At 30.4% G+C, this 23,769-nt stretch overlaps 1 protein-coding gene across 1 annotated transcript; it reads left to right on the top strand.

Annotated features, from left to right (window-relative positions):
- Nucleotides 1-1,954: 1,954 nt before the first annotated feature.
- On the top strand, nt 1,955-23,521 carry LOC134687796 (transient receptor potential cation channel subfamily M member 2-like). Its single transcript, XM_063548252.1, has 11 exons — nt 1,955-2,101; nt 3,849-3,952; nt 4,840-5,131; nt 5,541-5,626; nt 6,999-7,047; nt 9,354-9,485; nt 10,382-10,618; nt 11,516-11,690; nt 16,515-16,674; nt 19,125-19,354; nt 23,436-23,521. The coding sequence occupies exons 1-11, from the start codon at nt 1,955-1,957 to the stop codon at nt 23,519-23,521; spliced, it is 1,698 nt and encodes a 565-aa protein (XP_063404322.1).
- Nucleotides 23,522-23,769: the final 248 nt, after the last annotated feature.

Raw genomic sequence — 23,769 nt, 5'->3', positions numbered from 1 at the left:
CTGAATACACTATTCATTTTGGATGTATACATACGTAGCCTCTGTTTTGACTCTTAAACTTCATTTAACATTTTTAGAATGATACAAGTTCAAATGGAACAGTCCAATTCATTTGAAATGTATAAATGTGAATAACTATAAATATCAAGTTGTGAAATTTTAAATTTTAAAAGTATACCAGTTCAAATCGAACAGCGCTTTTTTTTTGTTTATCATAAAACACCAATGTAGCTACGCACCGCGTAAAGTCTGAAGGTTCCGCTACTTTTCTTGTGTTTCAACATTCCAAAAACACGCGTATGGTGTAATGATGTATAACATATGGTGCAATGGTGTAAGGTGTATGGTGTATGGTGTAAGGGGAATGGTGTAATGGTGTATGAATAATGGTGTAATTGAGTAACGTGCGATCGGGAATGGTGTGAATGAATGGTGTACGACATTTTATTGGTTGAAAACGATGTTCTTTTTATTTAAATTGTTCGGATTGAAAACATAAACAATTAAAATAATCTTAATGTTTGAAATTTAATTGAATTATGGGTAATTTCGGATCGGGTAGATAGATTGGGGAATGGTGTATGGGGTAATGTGTAAGGTGTATGGTACAAAGGTGTAACGTGTATGGTGTAATGGTACAAGGTGTATGGTGTAATGTGTAAGGTGTATGGTACAAAGGTGTAACGTGTATGGTGTAATGGTACAAGGTGTATGGTGTAATGGTGTAATGGTGTATGGTTTTAGTGGGAAGTTTACACCGTCCAAGAACTGTATATGAAAAATGTGATTCAGATTCAGATTCGATATTGTATTAAAGTCTCACCTCATACAATTACATAAAGTTACAGAATAAAATATTCATACAGTTACATAAAAAATCCATGTATAACAACAAACTTTAAATTCACATTGTTTGTTCCAATCTTAAAAGATTTATGAGAGACTGTAATTACAATCAATACTATTTAAAAACAATAAGATATTGTACATATTATGTTTACTATATATTTTGCTTATGAATATCATTAAAATACAGCATAATCAATTATATCAAAAACATTCCTTCTGATTAAAATGCTATAGCAGGTTCTGGAGACACTTTCAAACACTTTATCATTATTGAATAAAAAAACAAACTTTTCATTATCTGATAAAAAGCAACGCCACATCTAAGTTTAGCAAGAGATCGTCTAAATGTGTTTGCAATGCACATTAATCTATATTTTGAGACTCTTTTGTATACAAATGGCTAGTCAGATCAAGTTTAAAACAGATCACACAACATATTACAATATATGCTGGATATCATGGTTTACTCAAAAAAAAGTTTCAAAGCATTTTTAGATAATTAAGATAAGTAAACAAGCTTTAGGTTAAAAACTGCTAATCTATGTAACAAAAATTCTTGATTGAATTTAACTTTTTAAGAACTTTAACTAGATTAATAAAGCTGTATTTTTTAAACGCTTTTGGATTTTTTCTCTATGCTCTTTAATTGTTGTACTTTATTATACCTATACCTTTGATTTTTTTTCTCAATTCGACACAGATGAATCGTGCGTCGTCTCACGTCCAAAATTATAAACCTGGGATTTTTTATTTTTTATGCAAATAAAATAAATAAATAGAAGTAAAAAGAAACTTGTACGAATCATTTTTATATTGTATATCAGTATATCATGTAAAATAAGATTTGCGAGTCTTGAGGAAACGATGATAGTCCATCGGAAAGGGACGATAAATGGCTGACCCGTGGTACGAGAGAGCCACATCTCTTGCACGTTAAGGACATCATTGAGGATGGTCATTAGTATTACATAATAAAACAGATTCGGTCACGTACTGAATATTTTAGTTGAATTGAAAATGTATTTCAGTCGTTCCTCACAGAAAAAATATTTACTGGAATCGACAATAAGATGTCATTACAGTTTTGTTTATTTGAAGTATCCAAATGACTAAAAGTATATTACATTTTATAGAAAACACATGTAGAATCAAACAAACCGACTGGGATTCTAAAGGTTTTGGTCATATATTTTTTGCTTTGCTGAAAAAACACCACTTCACAGGAGCTATGCAACTGATAGAAACTGGAAATGTAAGATATTTACTAATAAGCCTGTTTTGCAAAATATGATTCGAAATTAAAAAAAATAAAATTTCACTTTCATACACACATTTCTAGTTTTTTATAAAGATTAGACCATTGGTTTTCCCGTTAGAATGGTTTTACACTGGTAATTTTGGGTCCCTTTATAGCTTGTTGTACGATGTGAGCCAAGGCTCGTAGTTAAAGGCCGTACATTGACCTATTATGGTTTACCTTTATAAATTGTTATTTGGATTGAGAGTTATCTCATTGGCACTCACACCACATCTTCCTATATCTATACACTTACACACGTAACAAATTATACTTTTTCGGAGTTCATCAACTCAGAGGACATAGAGTATTTAAACAGGAAATAGAAATATCTGTCGAAATAGATGTGAATTGTGTATACATTTTGAAGTTTGGTTTTAAATACCACAGCAATATATTATGCTTTTTTTTAACTTTTCCATTCATCAATTTTCTGAAAACTTGTTTTCCCCAGAAGTTTAAGGATTAAATCTTTAAGAATGTGCATTTTGAACTTAAAAATCAGTTTCAACATGAAATGCATGGTATTTAGAGTACTTCACCATTAAAGTAGAAAATGTTTGCTTACATATAATCTGCCCTATTTTTAGTAGGAGAAAAACATAGAATAAATCACAAAAAGCAATTACATAGCTTTCCCATATGGCATCCGAAACTCTGTTAATTTTGTTTTATCATTCCTAAAGTTTGGTTAAAACCCAGGTGAATGTTAACGATTTTCAAAATAAGCTAATTATGATAAAGTAATGACAAAGTTCAATTTTAAAGTTTGAATATAACGAATAAGGTCTTTAAGCAGTTCAATAAGAGCTGATAATAAAATTAACCAATTTTCTTGCACCAGATGCGCATTTCGACAATACATGTCTCTTCAGTGATGCTCGTGGCCAAAATATAAGAAGCATGTCAACAGTTCCTCATGTGAACTGATTATCATCTATTTGTATTGGAAATATATTCTGTAAATATGTCCTGACCTAATGCAGAAACTGTGTAACTTTGTGAACATGCATTCAAATACTGCATAGAAAGAAATATGTTCCAATATAATTTATTATATTGAAAAGCAGGTTACCGTATTTGTTCTTGATTTCAATTATTAGATCATAGATATATATATATAGTGCATGTTAGCCATAACATCCCCAAAACGAGCGTACTATTCCTGTCCGTTCGTCCTAAAATGCAGAAAGATACCAAAGACAAATTCAAACGCATAATTGCAAAAAAAGGAATATGTTGTTATTCTCAACCAAAGACTAAATGACGTAGACTTTGAAAATAGAGAATATATGAACAAAACCAATACCACATGGAATCAAATACATTGCCCTGAATGACAACTAGTAAACAATCCAAACGAGAAAACTATCGATGTTAAAAAAACCAACAACAAAAAACCAACAACATAAAAGAACTGAAAATATTTATGCTATACAGCAATAGACTACTCTTTTTTCTGGCAACAAATTGAAAACAAAATGACAACATGTAAAAAACCCAGGACAAATACACAAACAACAGTACACCAAACACAACATAAATAGAAAACCAAACACGAAAATCATCAAAAATCAAACCGGAATTACTATCAGGTGACCTTGAAGGGTGACCGAATTCTGCTACTTATGTTGCTAATGTTTCCACAACCAAAGTGATAAGACAAATTCAAAAGTTACATTTGTTCTTTTTTTTTATTCAGATTAGGATTCATTATATCATTATTGGCTGTGTAATATTAGAGGATGAAGCTAACGACTGGAAAACAACGCCTCTCGTGAAGGAAAAACTGCAATGTGCAAAAGAGTAATTTCACTTATAATATTGTAATTTATAAAAGAAGAAGACATAAATGCTTCATCAGTTACAAATATGTGTATTTTGACTGTCAAAAAACAGTTAGACGTTTGATATATAAGCTATATATTTTTTTGCATCTACAACATTTTCAAAATTCATAAAAAATACTAAAGGAAGCACCCGTTTTTAGGCAAATTCTTAAAATATATTAAACCATTTTTCACCTACATATTTAATCAAATGTTAATTACAAATTCAGCTTTCTATACAATAAAACTCGAATAAGATTTTTTGGAGACTAGACAAGTTATTCGACACCAATGTTTTTTTTCTAAATCTCCATGACTTTGAAAGGCTACACCTGTGCTACTTTTACGTTACATATTATATATTCTAGAATGAAAGGTGGTATGCACATCTTTAAATAATAGGTAGAAAATAGGTTTGCGCGGCATTTTTTCATCGCTTATATGCCCCTTCTTCAAGGAGTTTAAACTTAAAACTCCCCATACCCCTCCGTACTATTGATGTTTTACTCAGAATTAAATCAAATCGTTTACCATGTGCCTTTATACTTGTAACATTCCAAAGTTATGTCTCTATGAGATGAAAACATAGGGATCATATCTTGGAACCATTTTGTACACAAAACTAAAATATCTGAGAAGTAAATGTTTCCCCAAAAATGGCATGAGTTATGAAACAGCTGTATTTACAAAGTGAAACCTATATTTGTTTTACCATAACATTCACTATGACATTAATTTATTGCACATGGTGCTCATTTCGACAACAAATTCGTTGATTCTCGATGCGAAATAAGTATATTCTAGATCCATAACTTATTAAAATATTAATATATAAATAAATGTGATTACTTCTTTTCTTTGTAGAGCATTGACTGCTACAGCCGTTCGAATAACAAGCTGTATTTACGAAGCTGATAAAGAAGCAAAATCAAAACGTTCTGGCGACGATGGTACATGTTACAAGAAAACAAAAACGTGTGTTAAAGGAAAAAACAGCGAATATAGAAATCATGCAGGAAGATTGTTGTTAAATCATGGATACATGAGGGATGCTATTGACACTGGAAACATGGCGTATCTTGAAAATGACAAAATAAAAAATATATTGAATAAAATGTGGTTTGGAACAAAAGAAGTAAATTGGACATGGCAGACTGTAAGTTAAAAGAGCTTATTAAGATGAATTACATGTTTTCTAATTTCGAGCCTTACAGTATATGTTGCTCTATATTTTAAAATATTGAAAATCCTTATAAATGACAAAATAATTTGCAAGAGGAGAAGAAAAACAAGCACTTATACAGGAAATTTACAATTATTTAAACCTAACTTTTAATTACACAGTATATGTTCTCTTTTTGTCTGCTTAAAAACATAAAGATCTATTTTCAGACAATTGGTAGTATATACATTTTGTATGTATTGAAAATTAGGATAGCAATAGCAATTCTCTGAGAGTTCCCAATTTAAAAATTTGTTTTTTTTATCGAAACATTCTGTTGATATTCATCAATGTATAATTTAAACATACTATATTACTGTGTAGTTCACATTTTGTTTTGTAGATGATTTGTTTCACTGCTCTTGTTGCAGTACACATTATTGTGTTGCCTTTATTAATGTTCAACATGGAGAAGTTACCTTTACTTTGGTATGGACATATATCATTCAATCATATTTGTTTTCTTAATAAGGACCTAATTGTCTGATTTTATTTAGATTTTTCATTGGTGTGCCTATTTAAATCAAGGAACAGTAAGAATGTTTTTTAAATAATTGGAAATAGCTTTAATATCTCTCCAGGATATTACATGTGCAAAAGGAAATGTATCTTTACACGTAAACTCTTTCAGTTGACTGAAAATGAAAATAAACCAAAGAAACAAGTTTTAGAAAATTATTGGGTATTTTTAAACCTGAAAAATCACAAAGATAATGAAATAAAGAAAACTCCACAAAAACACAACTAAAGCAAAAATAGAACAAACTGCTTTAAAACAAACAAGAATTCAGATGTATTCGAAGGCTAAGTAGTTCTTTTTTCTGCCACTATCACCTACCGCGATGCTGTTTACAATGAAATCGAGTAAACTGTCTGTTATTATTAACAGTTAAGGTATGCGGGTCTGGATTTGGTTCCTTTATTTTTAAAAATCTTTTTGAAAGGTCATTTTCACAATCTTTATAAATAACGCTTATTCTGTAAAGTTCTCAAGATAATAGTTTTATTATTCAAAATATCTAAAATCATTTGATTTAATGATTCTGTACATCTGTGTAGTCGCCTAGTATTTAACAATCTTATCCATGTTAGAGTTTTAGTTAGCTAAATCAGAATTATGACAGTTATTTAATATTCGTTTGTTTGGTTGGTTGGTATAGTCGAGCGTTTTATATTGACAAATTATGTGTACTTCCTCGTCCTTGAATAAACCTTGGGTTTCGGTAAGTGGTCAGTTTTTTTTGTACACATTTTTGTCAATATAATAGAATTTTCATGCGACTGTCATATATGTGAGAGTTTGAATCTAGCAAAAACACCTGGTATGATCCACTATTTTTTTTCATTATGGAATGCACGTAACACGTCAGAAATGTGGCAGTTGTTAACCATACGTTTGATGTTGTAAACTTTGATTAAAGACTTTCCGTTAGAGTTCGATACTAAAGTTATTTTACTTTTCTCTATTTTACTCACCTCCCGAAGATACTAAAATACTCTCAACGATTAACAAATGTCAATCCGTATTTAATAAGCCACGAACCCATAGAAACATTTTTTATATCAACTTTCCACTGTTTAACAAGCAGAAAAACTCACATCAAATATAATTGTGTTCTTCAATTTTTGTTTTGTGTTTTGTTTCGTGTTTATTTTTTCCTAAATATTTCACTTCATTTGTTTGCAAACCTGAAATACTATAAACGTAAAGAGAAAACACATGAACAGATGGAATATAACCTAAATATTATAATAATAACGAATAAGTCAATGTAACTAACCTGTTTTATTATGATTTCAGGTTTTACAGGAAGTATAATCTACCCTTCATGAAAGTGTATATACACATGGTAAAACAAATTTAAATTAACATCACTATAATTCACTGTTCTGTGTATTTTGTTTAGTTTTTCATTAACAAGTAAAAGAGGGACGAAAGATACCAGAAGTACAGCTAAACTCATAAGTCGAAAATAAACTGACAACGCCATGGCTGAAAATGAAAGACACATAATAGTACACAGGCGACAAAATAGAAAACTAAAGACTGAGCTATTTACGAAGGGATGATTTCAACTTGACCATTTAGAACTCTTGGTGTAATAGCTTCCTTGTAAGAAGCAACCTTCAATTGGGAGATTTATTATCCATATGCAGGCGGCTATTCTACTTTTCTTTGGGATGGTATATTTTTCCAAATGTTATTTTAAAATACATCAGAAAGAAATCGTTAACTTACCAAAATTATTTTTATAAGACATATAAAGTACTAAGTATCGAGTCGAATACAGGCTTTGAATTAAGAATATAGTAAATGTGTAGCAAGAATGTGTCAAATTCCTAATGGTTTATATACTTTACTAATTTAGAGAATACCATTATTTTCCTACCATTTTACTATTGTTTTTCATACCCATAGCCTTTCACGAAAATAAATGAACTACGCCAAGAGGTAAAAAAAACGACAAACAAACAGTTTACCAAACACTTCTATATATATACACTAGTACTTTGTAAGACAAAGCAATATAGTATGCGCTAAACAGTTTATTTGGAACTAGACATTTCAGCTCTCAAACATTTCTACTGAAGTTACTTGAATACAAAATATAATCGTAACAAAATATGTGTGTATGATATATGTTGGGGAATTCAAATGTTAAATTAGTGGATCCTTGCAAATTGTTTTCAAAATACTAAGATTTTCTACCCCAGGAATAGATTACATTAGTGTTTGGTAAAAGCTTTCGGAAAGTATGGTCCTCTTGAAATTTGTTTGGCCTTTTTAACTTCTTTTTTTATTCCCCACCTACGATAGTAGAGGGGCATTATGTTTTCTTGTCCGTCCGTCCCTTTTCAGGTTAAAGTTTTTGGTAAAGGTAGTTTTTGAAGAATCTATAGTCCAATCAACTTGAAAATTAGTACACATGTTCCTTATGATATGTTCTTTCTTATTTTAAAACAAAATTAATCTTTTGATCCCATTTTCATGGTCCACTGAACATAGAAATTAAAAGTGTGAGTTTCAGGTATAAGTTTTTGGTCAAGGTATTTTTCAATGAAGTTAAAGTCTAATCAACTTGAAACTTAGTACACATGTTCCCTTTTGGTTGATCTTTTTATTGTTAAGGCCAAATTAGATTTTTTACCCAATTTTACGGTCCATCGAACATGGAAAATGATAATGCGAGTAGGGCATCCGTGTACTTTGGACACATTCTTGTTTTTAAAGTGATGAAAATTAAGACCAAACGTAGAACATTTTATTTATAATAAGTTTATTATTTTTGAAGTCCATGAAAAGTTTGAATATTACACTTGAATAAAGTCCCAACCATTGTTTTTGTGTGAACGTGCTATTTTAAAGTATTTTAGGATTGTATGTAGGTTTATAACTCTTTAAAGGAAAATGAGATATATTTATTAAGATGTTGAAGATTTAATATGATACAATGCACTATATATGAATGAAATAAAATAGCGATTTTAATGTGTGCAAACATTAAAGGAGTCATTATTGCTAGCTTGCACATTTAGTTACTAGTACATATGTTTCTAAACTATTTTTTATTGAACAAGCACGGTAAATATTAACAGGATACTAAAACGTAGCCCATCAAATATTATATTCCCTTACATATCAATAAAATATGAAAACCATTTAAATAAATCATAAAAAAAAAATGCATCATTAACGTTGTTTTGATCACGGACCCTCAAACTGAAATGTTCAATGGTGAGCATCTTTATTGAAAAGAAAGCCATGCATCTTAACTGGGTATATATTCATATTTGTATGATTGTCTAATCGACATACGATTAAGTTCACACACAATTAGCTGATAAAAGCTTGTTTCAACAGTACACATGGAAGCACTTTTCTAAAAGCAAACGAGTTTATGTCTTTCTTTTAGCAAAGATAGACGTGAATAAATTGAAAAACTCATAATTGATTCAAATCTCAGTTGATTTTTTTTATTTAATATAATCACTTTTTCACTGAAAGCAACAGATATAAATACAAGAAACCTCAACTATTTCAATAAAACACATTTATAAACAACAGTGATACAAACAGGTTACAAACTGTTTTCGTTTACCACATAGAAAGTGTGTTTTTTTTTATTGTCAAGAATATTTTTTTTCAACATTACAGCTTGGTTTCTTAGTTCTTTTCCTCGCATATGCATATATGTTGCTGTTTGACTACCAAGATGATGTGATCACTTACACCGACGGATTTATAATAGCTTGGATGACTAGTTTTTTTGTAGATGAAGCAAAGCAGGTGAATCTTTTATATTTCGTCATTCTTTATTTCATGAATGATAATAGATTATTCTGGAAAAAGATGTTCGACCTATTTTTAATGCAGACAATTCCTTCTCACGATATCTTGTTGTACAAGTTTGTGCCAAAAAAATTGACCTCAAATCTTTTTGTCATGCTTCATTGCAAAAACAAAACTTATTTTTAGAAAATAGTACAACATTTATCCTACTTTTAATATTTATACCTTGATAAAAACTTATCTTTGAAATTGACGCTATCCTGAATTTGAGTGCATTTCGATGCAGGGTATTGCCCAATCAAATACTTTTCAGTGACGGCAAGTTTATATTATATTGATGAGAATTAAGTAAGTAGTAGGAATTTCCAACCAGTCAAAGGTTACATTTTTGGTCCAAAACTGTGTTTGCTGATTAATAATTCAGATAATCTTGAATAAGAACAGTAAGTGGTTCACCGCTGTCAATATCTCGTAAATTGCTTTGGAAGATATAAATTAAGGTTACAAACAAAACAAATCAGGAAGTATCATGAACTTAAAAAAGAGCTGGACAGAATAAGTAAACAGGACAAAAAGTAAAAACACAAAAATACCGAACTCCGAGGAAAATTCAAAAAGGAAAATCAAAAATCAAAAGGCAAAATCAAAAGTCCAAACACATCAAACGAATGGATAACAACTGTCATATTCCTGACTTCGTCTCATATTATGCATGCGTCACCCATCATAAAAAGTCACACTAAAATCAAATGTCACAATCGGGAATTGTATCAAATCAATGAAATAACAGATGAAACGTACTGCAAGATTGGGTTTTCCTTGCACTCTAATAAATTAATCTGTGAGGAGAGCATCATGCAATTGCCAATATCCTTTTTGACTATTTGTTTTAGGTCACTGTTGCCATTATAAGAGGAAAATTTGTTATAGATTGGTGGGATATATTGGATTGGACGTTGATTGTTGTATATGCAACTGGAATGCTTCTGAAATTCCATGAAGGATCCGGTTTTCAAACAACTTCAAAAGTATTATTAGTTGCAGAATTTATGGCATTATGCACAAGAATTCTTCATTTGTGTTGCATGACAGAATTTCTAGGACCAAAGTTAGTCGTTATTCGAAAAATGGTATGCAATTTTACATCTAATATTTACGCAATAATTATTTGACCTTAATGTGACTGTCCATTTTATTTAAAAAAAAAGTCAAAAGTACATCCGTTGATGTTTAACTGTTAATTAAAGTGTCATTTAAAACATATACTTTCTAGTTAAATGTGCGAAATTCAAACAAATAGTATAAAGAAAATGAATTTCTAATGAATCTTTAACTACAGTTTTAAAATAACAATCAATCGCAAATGATGCATAACTATTAATCAATGATTTCTTAACAGTGAAGAACTTGAAAAAAGTGGGATACATATTTCGGATTTGAAATACACATCAATAGGAAATACTGTTTATAAAGAAGGACGAAAGATACAAGAGGGATAGTCAAACTCATAAATCGAAAATAAACTAACTACGCCATGGCTAAAAATGAAAAGGACAAACAGAAAAAACAATAGTACACATGACACAACATAGCAAACTAAAGAATAAACAATGGTGTTTTAACTGAATATAATGTACATAATACAATTGTATTTTCAAATGTTGGTCTTGTTTCGGAATTTTAACATTTATAAATAAAAACAAATACAATTTTAGAGCAAACAAAAAAAGGAAAAAACAACAAAAAACGAAAATAGTCTAAACTCATGAACACGGGGAACCCCGCTTGATGTTCTCAGATGCTCCGAATCCGGTTCTACTAGGGGTTTGATTTTTGTGAGCTTTGATATTCAATTACTTTAAACATTTAACTTTCACACTTTGATTGATTCAACAAAAGATATAAAACTATGAATTAAACTGAAGCCATCTTTGTTTCATACATTTTATTTCTTTGTGTCCATCTAAACATTAAAATACAATCAATGAAATCACGTGTTATTATAGCCGTTTTGTTTTTCATTTTAGGTTGCAGATACCATTGCTTTCATGTTTATTATGACAATAATAATGGTTTGGTACAGCGTTTCTATAAATGCACTCTTATATCCGAACTCTGCATTTAGCTGGAAGGAAATCGAAAAGATTCTATCAAATGGTTATTGGACGTTATTTGGAGAATTAAACCTAGATAGTGATACATGTAAGCATCGATTTAAATTATAAATGCTGATAAATATCTCATCTGGCAACTGTTTACGAGAAAAAATTGTTTATATTAGATAAAGATGTTTACGAATTTTAACTGAACTAAAGATAAAATTGTTATTGTTTATTTTGCAACTCAAATATCCCGTCCGTGCGTTCGATTAGTTTATCAGACACTTGATATTAGTATCATGGAAAGTAAAACACATAGGAATAAGGAAATAACCTACGACTATACAAACATATCTTTAATTCCAACCTACAATGTACTTATTAACGCTGATTCTGTAAATTCTTGTCAGTTAAAATAACGTATGTGTCTCATAATCAAGGCCTTTAAAAAAACACTTCTTACATGTATAGTTACACAATCATAGAGACTAAACAATATTTGAATTAGTATAATAGAGGAGAAATAGATGTGTTCCTTCTAGTCAGATGAGATTGTAGAACATATCATACATTGTAGATCAATAAGAACTTTTTTTATCAAGGTGTTGAAAATACAAAGTTAACAAAACTAAAGCAGCTGTCATCAGTAGGCGTATCCGTCATTGCATAACGTTTGAAATGCCTACTTTCTATCGTCTTTCAGTCATCATTAGAGCCACATATATGTTAAGATAATTGACTCTTTCTTTTGTGTTCGCGTATTTGTATTTTACCCTGTTGTTCTTGGCATACATCAAGATTCACTAAAAACTGTTAAAGAGTAAAATAACAAAATCACCAAACTCTAAGGAACATTAAAAATAGAGAAAAATCAAAAGTTCAAACTCATCACACGAATTGAAAATAACTGTCAAATTCCTGACTTGGTTACAGATATTTACAATGAAGAAAAAGGTGGACTAACCATAATCTAATAGCTGGCTTAATCCCTTATAAATCTATATAGCTAAGATTTTGAAAAAAGTACCCTCTTGTTGCAAAACTTTTCAGTGTTGCTATAATACAACCAATACGTATAACAGAGGTGGAGAGAATATTCTCTTAGGTCATATAGATAAAACAAGTCACAGGGTAAACTTGAAAACACAGACATTAACAAAAAATATTAACTGTAAAATTAAACTGTAATGTAACTACTTTATCAATTGTTGAAAACCTTCTCCAAAAAAAAAAAATAATATTTGCATTTGCACTCTTCTTTGAAAACATCCGTATTTCAGAAAAAGAAATGAATATAGTAATGACTATTAGTGCTCTTAGTTTGATTTTAACTTATGAGATCTAAATAAATGATTTTTAAACTTGTAAATAATAATATATAGGGTATTTAACTGAGCTACATGCTTGCTTAAAAAATGTCATTATGTGGTAATTAAGAAGAACAAGAAGTTCTGATTATAATGATGTTAGGGAACATATATTTATTCTAGTGAGCTTCCTCCAGGCATGCTTGGAGGATGCTCCGAGCATTTTATAGAAGCTAATATCGTTAATGCACCATTACACTCCCATTAATGTCAATCACATAGAAGAGTTTATAGTTAAGAGCTTGTATGAGCTTTTTGTGAGCCTTTTGTACGCCTGTAATAATAAAGTTTTACTATGTTGCCCTAGAAAATTAATTGACCCAACAAAAGATACATTAAAACTTGAGGTTAAACAGTTTAGGGACATTTCATCAACATGAGATGGAAAAGCTCTAATATAACTAAAACATATTTATATAAAGCCGATAAAAATAACACAACAGTAGAATAAATAAAATCGATTACATCCAAACAGTAACAAGTCACCTTAACAGTTATAATTACATGACAATACATATTAACGTTTTTGTCAAATCTATAAAACATATTGTTTAAAACTATATAGGAAAAAAGAGATTCATAAACTTATACTTTTTGGAAGAATGATAACGAATCAAAACATAAACACATGTACCTTCTTCCAAAAATTCATGAAATCAATCTAGAAATAATTAATGAGGCATTTAGAACTGGTCAAATAGGTAGCAACATAAACATTTATTACTGATCAATCATCCGTAAGTGTAACTCTACCACGAGACGCATTGAAAGATTACTGGATCTAATTCTAAAACTATTATTGAAGAGTCAACACTTTTACAATTAAGATACAAAAGACTTCATTTATAAATAGAGCCGCACAAGGTCAAGAAAGAATGCATTTTGTTTGCCTATGATGTAGCGTCAATGTACACAAATATGAAGATTAATAACTAAGAAGAAACAGTTATCAATGCATTTTCATCAGTAGACAAACAAGAATATGCTTTAAAAATTTCAAACAAACACAATAAATGGCATTTGTAAAGTTAAGAAACAATGAACTTGAATTAACTTGACAGTTATACAAACAAATTATTGGAGCGCCTTTCGGTGGTATAATTTTTCCGACATTCAGATTTACATCTGTCTGTCCTACTAAAAATATCTTAGATAAGTTCCAATGGATAGAAAACATCAAATTGTACTGTCAATACCAAGACGACAATTTTATGTTCTTCACAGGCACATTAAAACAGATTGAAGATTTCTTTAACACAGCGAACACCATTGACCCTCTGCTTAAAATCACATTTGAAGTGTCTAGATTTAGTATGACCTATTTAGAATTTACCGACGTGCACAAAGGTGAAATATTCCATAATAATAACTTACTTTTTGTTAAATCAAATATACAAAAACGCAAAACGTATCAATAGTTACCAATCACTAGAGCCCATCATACACACACATTAAAAAGTATTACAGTGTGTTACTATATATGTCATATTAGAAATAACTAGAACACACACGTGATATAGCGGGTCCGTGACTGAATTAAAGTATATAACTATGCACAAGCCTTATTTTTGTATTACATGTAGTATTGTCATCTGATAAAGTCATGCCGATATTAAGATGCACAGTTTTCTCTGCTGTCAAATCTTTCTGTTTTAACCCGTCGAATCAATTATTGGTAATATTAATTATTTGGAAAACAAAAGGTCCTGGAATGGAGTATTTTTTAATCAACAGCAATGTCCTAGTCTTAGTTATAAATAAATTTGAATAAATAAAAATAAGTATTCGTATTGTTATCTTAGAAAGTCTTACTGATTAAAATACTACAATTTAGTAGTGTCAACCCCGTCATTATGACTCGTGTATATAGCATATTAATAATGAATACACCGTTTTGTGGTGTGCCTGTTAGATGCGGAACGTACAGATAAGGTAATTGGTATCGGTATCGGACACGACCCGGAACTTTTTAATTATTGGCAATATTAATTACGTGGAAAACAAACGGGCCTGGAGTGGTGTACTTTTTAATCTACACCTTTGTACTATATTAGTTATATATAAAGTTGAATTTTTTTATTCGTCTTTTTCACGTGATGACGGCTGACAGATTGGATCTCGTAATTTTAGTGTTATAGATAGTCACATCGCTGAATTAAATAAACATATAATATTCAAATATTGATACATTTCGTGTCTTTTTTTTTTGATTGAACATCAAGTATGTTATTATTATTGAATCTTTCACCTCTGTACACTTCGGTAAATAAATAGGTGAAGCTAAATCTAGACACCTAAAATGTGATTTTAAGCAGAGGGACAATGTTGTTCGCTGTGTTAAAGAAATCTTCAACCTGTTTTAATGTGTGAAGTACATAAAACTGTCGTCTTTGTATTGGCAGTGGAATTTGATGTTTTCTATCCATTGGAACTTAATATCTAAGATAATTTTAATAGACCAGACAGATGTAAATCATATACCACCAATAGGCGCTCGTATTATTTGTTTGTATAAATGACCATTGAATTCCAGTTCAATGTTTCTTAACACTACAAATGCCGTTTATTCTGTTTGTTTTAAATTTTTAAAGTATATTCTAGTTTGTCAACTGATGAAAATGCATTGATAACTGTTACATAATAGACAATGAGAATGCATTCTAAATGTACCTTGTGCGAATTTATTTTATAAATGAAGTCTTTGGTATCTTGAATGTAAAAGTGACGACTCTTCAATAATGGTTTTAGAATTAGATCCAGTAATCTTTCAGATTTATGGATGATTGGTTGGTAAGAAATGTTTATGTTTCTAACTATTTGACCAGTTCTAAATGCCTCATTAATTTTTTCTAGATTGACTTTATGAATTTTCGGAAGAAGGTACATGTGTTTATGTTTTGATTCGTTATCGTTCTTCAAAAAAAAATATAGGTTTGTGAATCTTTTTCTTTTTTCCTATATAGTTTTTCAACAATATTTTTTATAGATTAGACAACAACATTTTTATTTTCAAGTAATTATAACTGTTAAGGTGACTTGTTACTGGTTTGATGTAATTCATTTTTTACAACCACTGTTGTGTTATTATGATCGGCTTTATATAAATATGTTTTAGTTATAAGAGCTTTTCGTTCTCATGTTGATTAAATGTCCCTAAACTGTTTAACCTCAAGTTTTGATGTATCTATTTTTGTGTCAATTAACTAATTTTCTAGGGCAACTTAGTAAAACTTTATTAATTCAGGCGTACAAAAGGCTCACAAAAAGCTCACACCAGCTCTTAACTATTACTATTATATTTGATTGACATTAATGGGAATGTAATGGTGTATTAACGATAGTAGCTTCTCTAAAATGCTCGGAGCATCCTCCAAGCATGCCTGGCGGAAGCTCACTAGAATAAATATATGTTCCCTTAAAGGAAGTATTAATTGTTTTAATAGCCTTGCGGTAAACCACTGTTACCTTTATGTAATATAAAATAGTTACATCGTTGAACAAATCTATAATACATAGGGTGTGTAATATGTTACTTATTGATATTTTGCTATATTTCTTAGTGACTCCACCGTACTGCACATTCAACAGAACAATATATCCAGGTGGTGCATTGCAGCGATGTCCTACACAACTTGGATTATACATTTCACCTTACCTAAAAGCACTCTACGGGTTGATTGCAGTAGTCTTACTTCTGAATCTGCTGATAGCTATGTATAGGTAAAATATCTAATATAAAATATGTAATATAAGAATTGGGAATACAAAACCTTGTTTTTTACGTCCAAAACAAGTTTCTACAATTCTATGCAACACAGATTTCTAAAATAGTACTTCGATGAATGTTTTGTAAAAGAATTAAGAGTAAATAAGCACTGAGGTTATAGCACATACATGTACAAAAACATATCATTTGTCAAGGTTGTGATTTTGGCGAATAATGAGTCTTTCTTGGCTTCAATGAACATCTTTAGTTTTCTTTTTAGTTTTAAGTTATGGCAGTGTCTATATAAGTGTGAATGTTTCTTTAATATCTTCCGCCAATCTTGTACACTGAACAGTAAATCTGCAGGATCTACCTTGTTTGTATTTGAAACCTAAGATTCAGAAAGTTCCATACAATCAACGATAATTTGCCAGCCTATCTGTATGTTCTGAAAACGGATTGTAAGTTGGATCGACAAAACTATTATCGAAGTTAAACAAGATCTTCTAAAATACTGTGAAACTGTTAACTAGCGTAATGATATTACCCATATATTGAATTCTAAAAAAAAAGTAAGGAATTTCTGAATAATTTAAAGTTTCGATTTTTTTCTGAAATAAATTCTTTTTAAATCGTTGACACTTTATACCATCATGTCCACGTTAAATCGACAAATCGTATAAAAGATATTAGCCACAAAGCTTTTCAAAATAAAATCGTATCAAACACTATAAATGTAACCACTATGAATAGGAACACAATACGTCATAATGTGTTAATAGTGAACGAATAGGTAGAAAACACTACACCGAAGCATAATTGATCAGTATGCTAGAGCTTCATATTGGAGGCACTTTTTTTTTAAACAAAATGTCAAAATTTATATGAAAAAACCTGTATTTGTCGACCTCCTATCATTTTTATATGATATGTCCCGTGTCCCTTCGGATAAAAAAAAGTAATCATTGAAGCTTGATCATTTTATTTCACACTTAGATATATTTTAATGTGTTTTTAAAAACAAACTTTTGTAAGTTGGTTCCATTAAAATATTATCAATCATATCAATTGAAAACAGAAGACTCAATCAATTTTAAACTTAAGCCTCGAATTTGAAATTATCGGCTATCTTAGTACCAATATATGTGAGAAACAAGTCAATTTTTATTTTGAAATTATAAAGATTTCTACATCTCAGCAACAATATATTCCCCTGCATATTGGATAGACATTCCTCCAACTCATTCGGTATTTAAGAGGTTGCAATTGCTTCTCAGAATTTATAACAAGTCACCAGTGTCTAAGCGGAAAGTCGATGAACCATGGATATTCCATAGAACGTCTCGATTTTTTTCTTCTAAAAACAGTTCATCGAGAAATACTTAGACATTGTTGATAAATATTCCGTATCAAATTTAGAAAATATATATGAAGGTCTTGGAGTATAGATTCTAGGTACTGTCGATGATCATCTTACTTACGATTACGTGTTATAATGTTTTTTGTATTTGTCTCTGTATATTTTAAACCTTTACTGTTTAGTCCATATTTGGTTATGTTCTTTTGTTATGACACGGTATTCATACATCCCGTTTTGATTACTAATATCAATGGTGCCAATATCAATTTACATCGGAATTCGCAGAAAAATCCTTATTTGCGTAAATGATAATTGAACTGTACTATTGGTTACATAGTGTGTTAGTGACCTAATATGATTTATACAGGGTCAGTAAATTCCATATCGGGTGAGAGCGAAGCTCGAACCCCATATGGAATTTACTTACCCTGTATATGTCATATTAGGTCACTAGCACACTATGTAACGAATTTATCTTACCGACTATCTTTATTAGTTAAATTAGACCAAAGTGGTCTTATTTGCTATCATAACACATCTTCTTATTTCTGTATTAAGGTGTTCAAATGTTCAATTTTAAGAACCTTCATCAATTGGTCTGCACTAAAAAGCTTATGTAAACGATAAATATCTTTTATCAACAACCTTGATATAACAACATTCAATACTAATCAAACAGTGCCTAAGTCGTAAATCCATCACTAACCGTGTATTGAAATAAGCCCCGCCTCCCTACTAACCTAATATGGAATATACACGGTCACCACGAGGTTGCTTTTAACCAATCATATTCCCATAAATGTATAGGAGGTAAGATAAAATATGTTACAGTTTCAAAACTGTTCATATGGGGAAATATACAAACAAAATGTTTATTAAAGAAATTGCTAAAACGGTGACCATCAACCGTTCATTGCCTTATATGAAGTTTCAATCTTATGTCTGAAATACTTTTAAAAAGATAAGAAATTGGAACGTGTTCTGAAAAATTAACCAATGCCTCTTTAATGTCTCCATTACATATAATTATTTCAATGGTATTATACATTGACAATCTGCATACTAGAATACAAACATAATGTCAAAAATTCGACGTTTTTGTAGTCATACATTTAATGAAGTACAAAAAAAATCAGACGTTTATTGGAGAAAGAAACAGAATTGTTTTCTTGAGGAATATAGCATCAAAACGGTTTTCCCAGTACATCTTCAGTTACTTGCTTTACCGGGAATAATTTTAGCAGTTATGTGGTTTGGTTATTCGTACTTCACAGATAACATACCTAAATCATCAGACGTTGACGAGCTTGACAAACATCCCATGTTTGTAAGAGGTAATTTAAAAAAGACTTCAACTTACCAATTTATATATGGTATTCAATCATTTCTTTGTGCCTCTTTTGGGTAAATTTCATAGGAATTGTACAATATGTTTCAGTTTCAACACTGTTCATAAAAAGTTATATGTTTTAAGTTTGTTAACACCTTTACCAGATCAGACTTTCTCTGTATGTACATTGCTTTGCCATTGATCAACATGTTTACTCAATATTTTTATTAATTGATGTACTATCGATATATTCTGTTTTATACTGCACTCGTTCTATTTGAGCAGTCAAAATGCGTTGACCGTATATTTCTATGTCATATACAGTCACTGACCATGATATCACTTTTTCTCATGAATATTTAAATAGAAATTGCTGAAATCATAATTAATTATTCATACGACCTATTCAACCTGTTCTTGTTTTCAATGTAAATAACGACTCAAACTTATTTCTTTTGCAATTTTTATAAGAAAAAAAAAATATCTCACTTGTTAATATATTTTGGTTACATATATATCATTATGTTTTATGCTTATTGATTCTTAAACAAATTTGTTCATCATCGATTACTGTTTCAACAGGTAATGTCCGTTTCATTGTGCTGTACATTTCTCCGCCTGCATGATATGAGGCCTTTTTATAAAAGGGAAAGTTCCCAATTTTTCAATCAAATAATAACATTAACACATTAAAAAACACTTGAAAATATTTTTTTAGATTGCAGTATAAAGACATTAATAGTGCATTGACTTGACATATCAACGATATAAGGATTCGGCCCGAAACGGGGAAATAGCTCGGCACAGCCTCGCATTTCCCCGTTTCTAAGCCTCATCCTTATATCGTTGATATGTAAAGTCAATGCACTATTATTGTATATATAGTACTTTGTTGAAAATTTTAATATGAAAACCTTTTTCTGTAACTATTTAGAACTCATACCAGGACCTGTAGTTGTTTATTTCTGGGTTAGTTGGTTTCTGATGGAGAGTTGTCTCTTTGACAATCATTCCACGTCTTGCCATTGCTTTTGACGAATAGGTAGCATTCCTGGCAACAGCAGTATTTGAGTATATCAATAAAATCCAAGAAAAACTCTCAAAGGTGTATTATGTATGGAATTGATAAATTAAAAGTTTGTCATATAGTTTTTCTTTAGAAGTTGCACTTTAGCCTACACCTTCACTTACAACTAGAACCAAATGAATAACAGTACATGTAATTGAAAATTCAATGACATTATGTTTCCACATTGAAATTCCAAAGTGTAACTTATTGACAGAAGGTGATAAAATTCATTGTATTACCAAATCATCAGCATAAAATGGAATACAAAATTTTTCTGGTCTGAGGGTCTGTTCGTCCAACTCTTCCCTTTCTTGTTAAAGTTTTTGTTGCAGTTGAAGTCCAATCAATTTGAAACTTAGTTCACATGTTCCGTATGATATCATCTTTCTAATTTTAATTGCAAATTAGAGTTCTTACCTCAATTGCATGGTCCATTGAACATAGTAAATGATAGTTGGAGTGGGACATCCGTGTACTTGGGACACATTCTTGTTAACCTTAATATCAATACCACACTCATCCGATTTCAAGAACGACACTATATCATTCATGTAGAGATTAAAATCATTGAAGGTGATAATGGACATTTTTATTTTGAAAAAAAACCCACTGTTGACCTTTAAATATTCTGATAAATGACCGTTTAATGACTGAACATGATACATTTAATTAATAGTATAATTGACATTTCACAAACTAAATAAAGGCATAAAAATAGATTTACGAAGTCTTTTTTTTTTACATCAATCATGAATGTCAGTGGAGATACTTTTTCAAAACTGCTTCGAACCCCAGATCTGCCATATTTCCTGTAGGTAAACTTTCATAATATAAGATTATTCAATGGCATTTTTCATATCGCATGTATTATCAGCCCTTGGTTCAATATCAGCCCAAGAGCCGCATGGCTCGAGGGCTGATATTGACCGATGGCTGATAATACATGTAATATGAAAAATGACATGTTATGATCTTTTTATCATATGCTTCAAAAATGGAGGAAATAACAGATTAATATATTGATCTTTTTACGTGGTTCCCAAATAGAAGTACAAATGTACAAAGAGTGAAAGCTCACGGACGTTGGACTTCAAATCTAGTACATTCGATATGAAATGTTTCTATCATATGCCTCAACAGAGAAGAAACACATTTTCAAATGGACGAATCGACAAAAAAATAATTCATCAGTTTACATAATGAACACTGTTTTGTAACGTCAACTTTTTTAAAGTAACTTTCTAAATTATGTTGGAAACTGTAAAAACGCGGCAAATTCTGGAAAATACACCTCAATTTTACGTTTTCAGTGAAAAGAAAGTAGCGTATAAACAACTATTTGGATACTGGAAAGTATCTTGTGTAAAATAATTAAATAAAAACAAAATAAAAAAATGCATTTATTTAAGATTTTGTTTGTTTTTGTTTTTGTTTTTGTTTTTTTATTTTGTTTTTATTTAATTATTTTACACAAGATACTTTCCAGTATCCAAATAGTTGTTTTATACGCTACTTTCTTTTCACTGAAAACGTAAAATTGAGGTGTATTTTCCAGAATTTGCCGCGTATCGCCGGAATGCCACGCGATAACGTTACGGAAAGGCATGTGATAACCGTCGAAGCATGTGATAAACTTTTCATATCAGCCCGCTAAGCACCCATTCGAAAAATATGGAATTTACGTTCATTTAATGCTATTATCATTCAGTAAACATCAAATGTTATTTAGTCTAAGTATATGATAATAATTCTGTTCCAGAGATATGGCATATCGTGGAACAAAAATCAAAATTACGCAATTATTTTCAAAACTCTTGCTCGAAAATGATCTCATCGAGCAGATTTACCCTTTTCAATGACACACGTTATTTCAACAAACAAAATTGGTTCCGTCAATATAAAGTCATTAAATTTGTTTTTTCTTATAATATAAACCTGTTAATGCGTTTCATTTGTTGAAATCGTTTGATTTACAAATAAGTATATTCCGATTTTCATTTATCTAAAACATCTTTCAGTATTATACTAGTTTATAATTTCCTCTTGGTCTATAACTTAAATTGCCAAAAATAGAAAAGAACAATATAAAGTACACACTGTTGATTAGTCATATTGTATTTCATGTTTCCTTTTACCTTCAGTTAATCAATAAGTTTGTTGACAGAGTAAGATTAGCCATAGCTGAAATATTAGTCTTTTGACGGAGTGTTTACGGCATCAGCGTATTGCTTTTTGAGAAACTAGAGTTTTTAAAGAAAACTTTGACTTAGTCTTGCTGGATTTTATGAGCATTCTATACAAAAGAGGAATAAAAGTCTAAACTCTTTAAATCATTTTTTTTTATATTTTAGCAAGCTTTATTGCAATGATTTATTATTTTGAGTTTTTAAATTAGTTTGAGGTCAATGTGTGGAAATTGTAAGAACTATTTAAATTTCTAAGACATTTCTCATTTACTGCTCCTTGGCCTTAATTTATGAAAGAAATATGTAATATAATTCACTGGAATAAATGATTAGCACATTAATCTTTACCGACAGAAGCTCAAATAAATTTAATAAGAAAAGAATGAAGATATAAAGTACTTTGTCAATAGAATCCGTTCAAGCAGGAAAAATGCAGTTACCTATTGGCAAACACTCATTAGAAAGATGTGTAAGCTACATTAATAAGCCGTCTTTCGAAAGGCAGTAAAACATTAGCCATGGCGGGGGGGTCCGTCTGACTGTCCGTATGTTTAAATACACCGACACGTCTTGTGAAAATATGGACGTACACAATATTCGACACCTTGTATAGTGAGAGCGTCCATATCGCGCATGTTAGGAACTTTTCAGAGGTCCGTACGTGGCCAGTTGCAAGGCAAAATTCCACTATACCCTAATTTTCAATTGATTGTGTCCTAACTCATCAGAACCACTCGCATGAAATCATTTACAAAGCCAAATAAAATACGCGAATAACATTAAATATATATAGTATAGATAGCATGTAACTTATTTTTTAATGCTTTCAGTTTTTCTGTATAATACAAATTATGATTTGAGGTTGACAGAGACAGACGAGGCAGAAAAGAATGGCGCAAAACAGGCTAAAGGGTAAATTTAAGACTCATTGTATAATTGTTCATCTTAGACTCACAGAAAAAAGTATATTGGCCAATTGTTATTATATGTATAATTTTTCGCGATTTATCTCAACAATGCTTTATTGTTTTTTCCTAAGCGGCTTCTGTGACATCTGGGTAAAATCATGTGGCCAAAGACTACACGGCCAACACGACTATATGAAAATATAGACATGTAGCTTCTGGTAGTCCAGTAATTCCTTTCCTTGTCGGCTTTATCTAC

The sequence above is a fragment of the Mytilus trossulus genome, chromosome 10 (assembly GCF_036588685.1).
Source record: "Mytilus trossulus isolate FHL-02 chromosome 10, PNRI_Mtr1.1.1.hap1, whole genome shotgun sequence".
Lineage (NCBI taxonomy): Eukaryota > Metazoa > Mollusca > Bivalvia > Mytilida > Mytilidae > Mytilus > Mytilus trossulus.
This window is presented reverse-complemented; position numbering and strand designations above follow the sequence as displayed.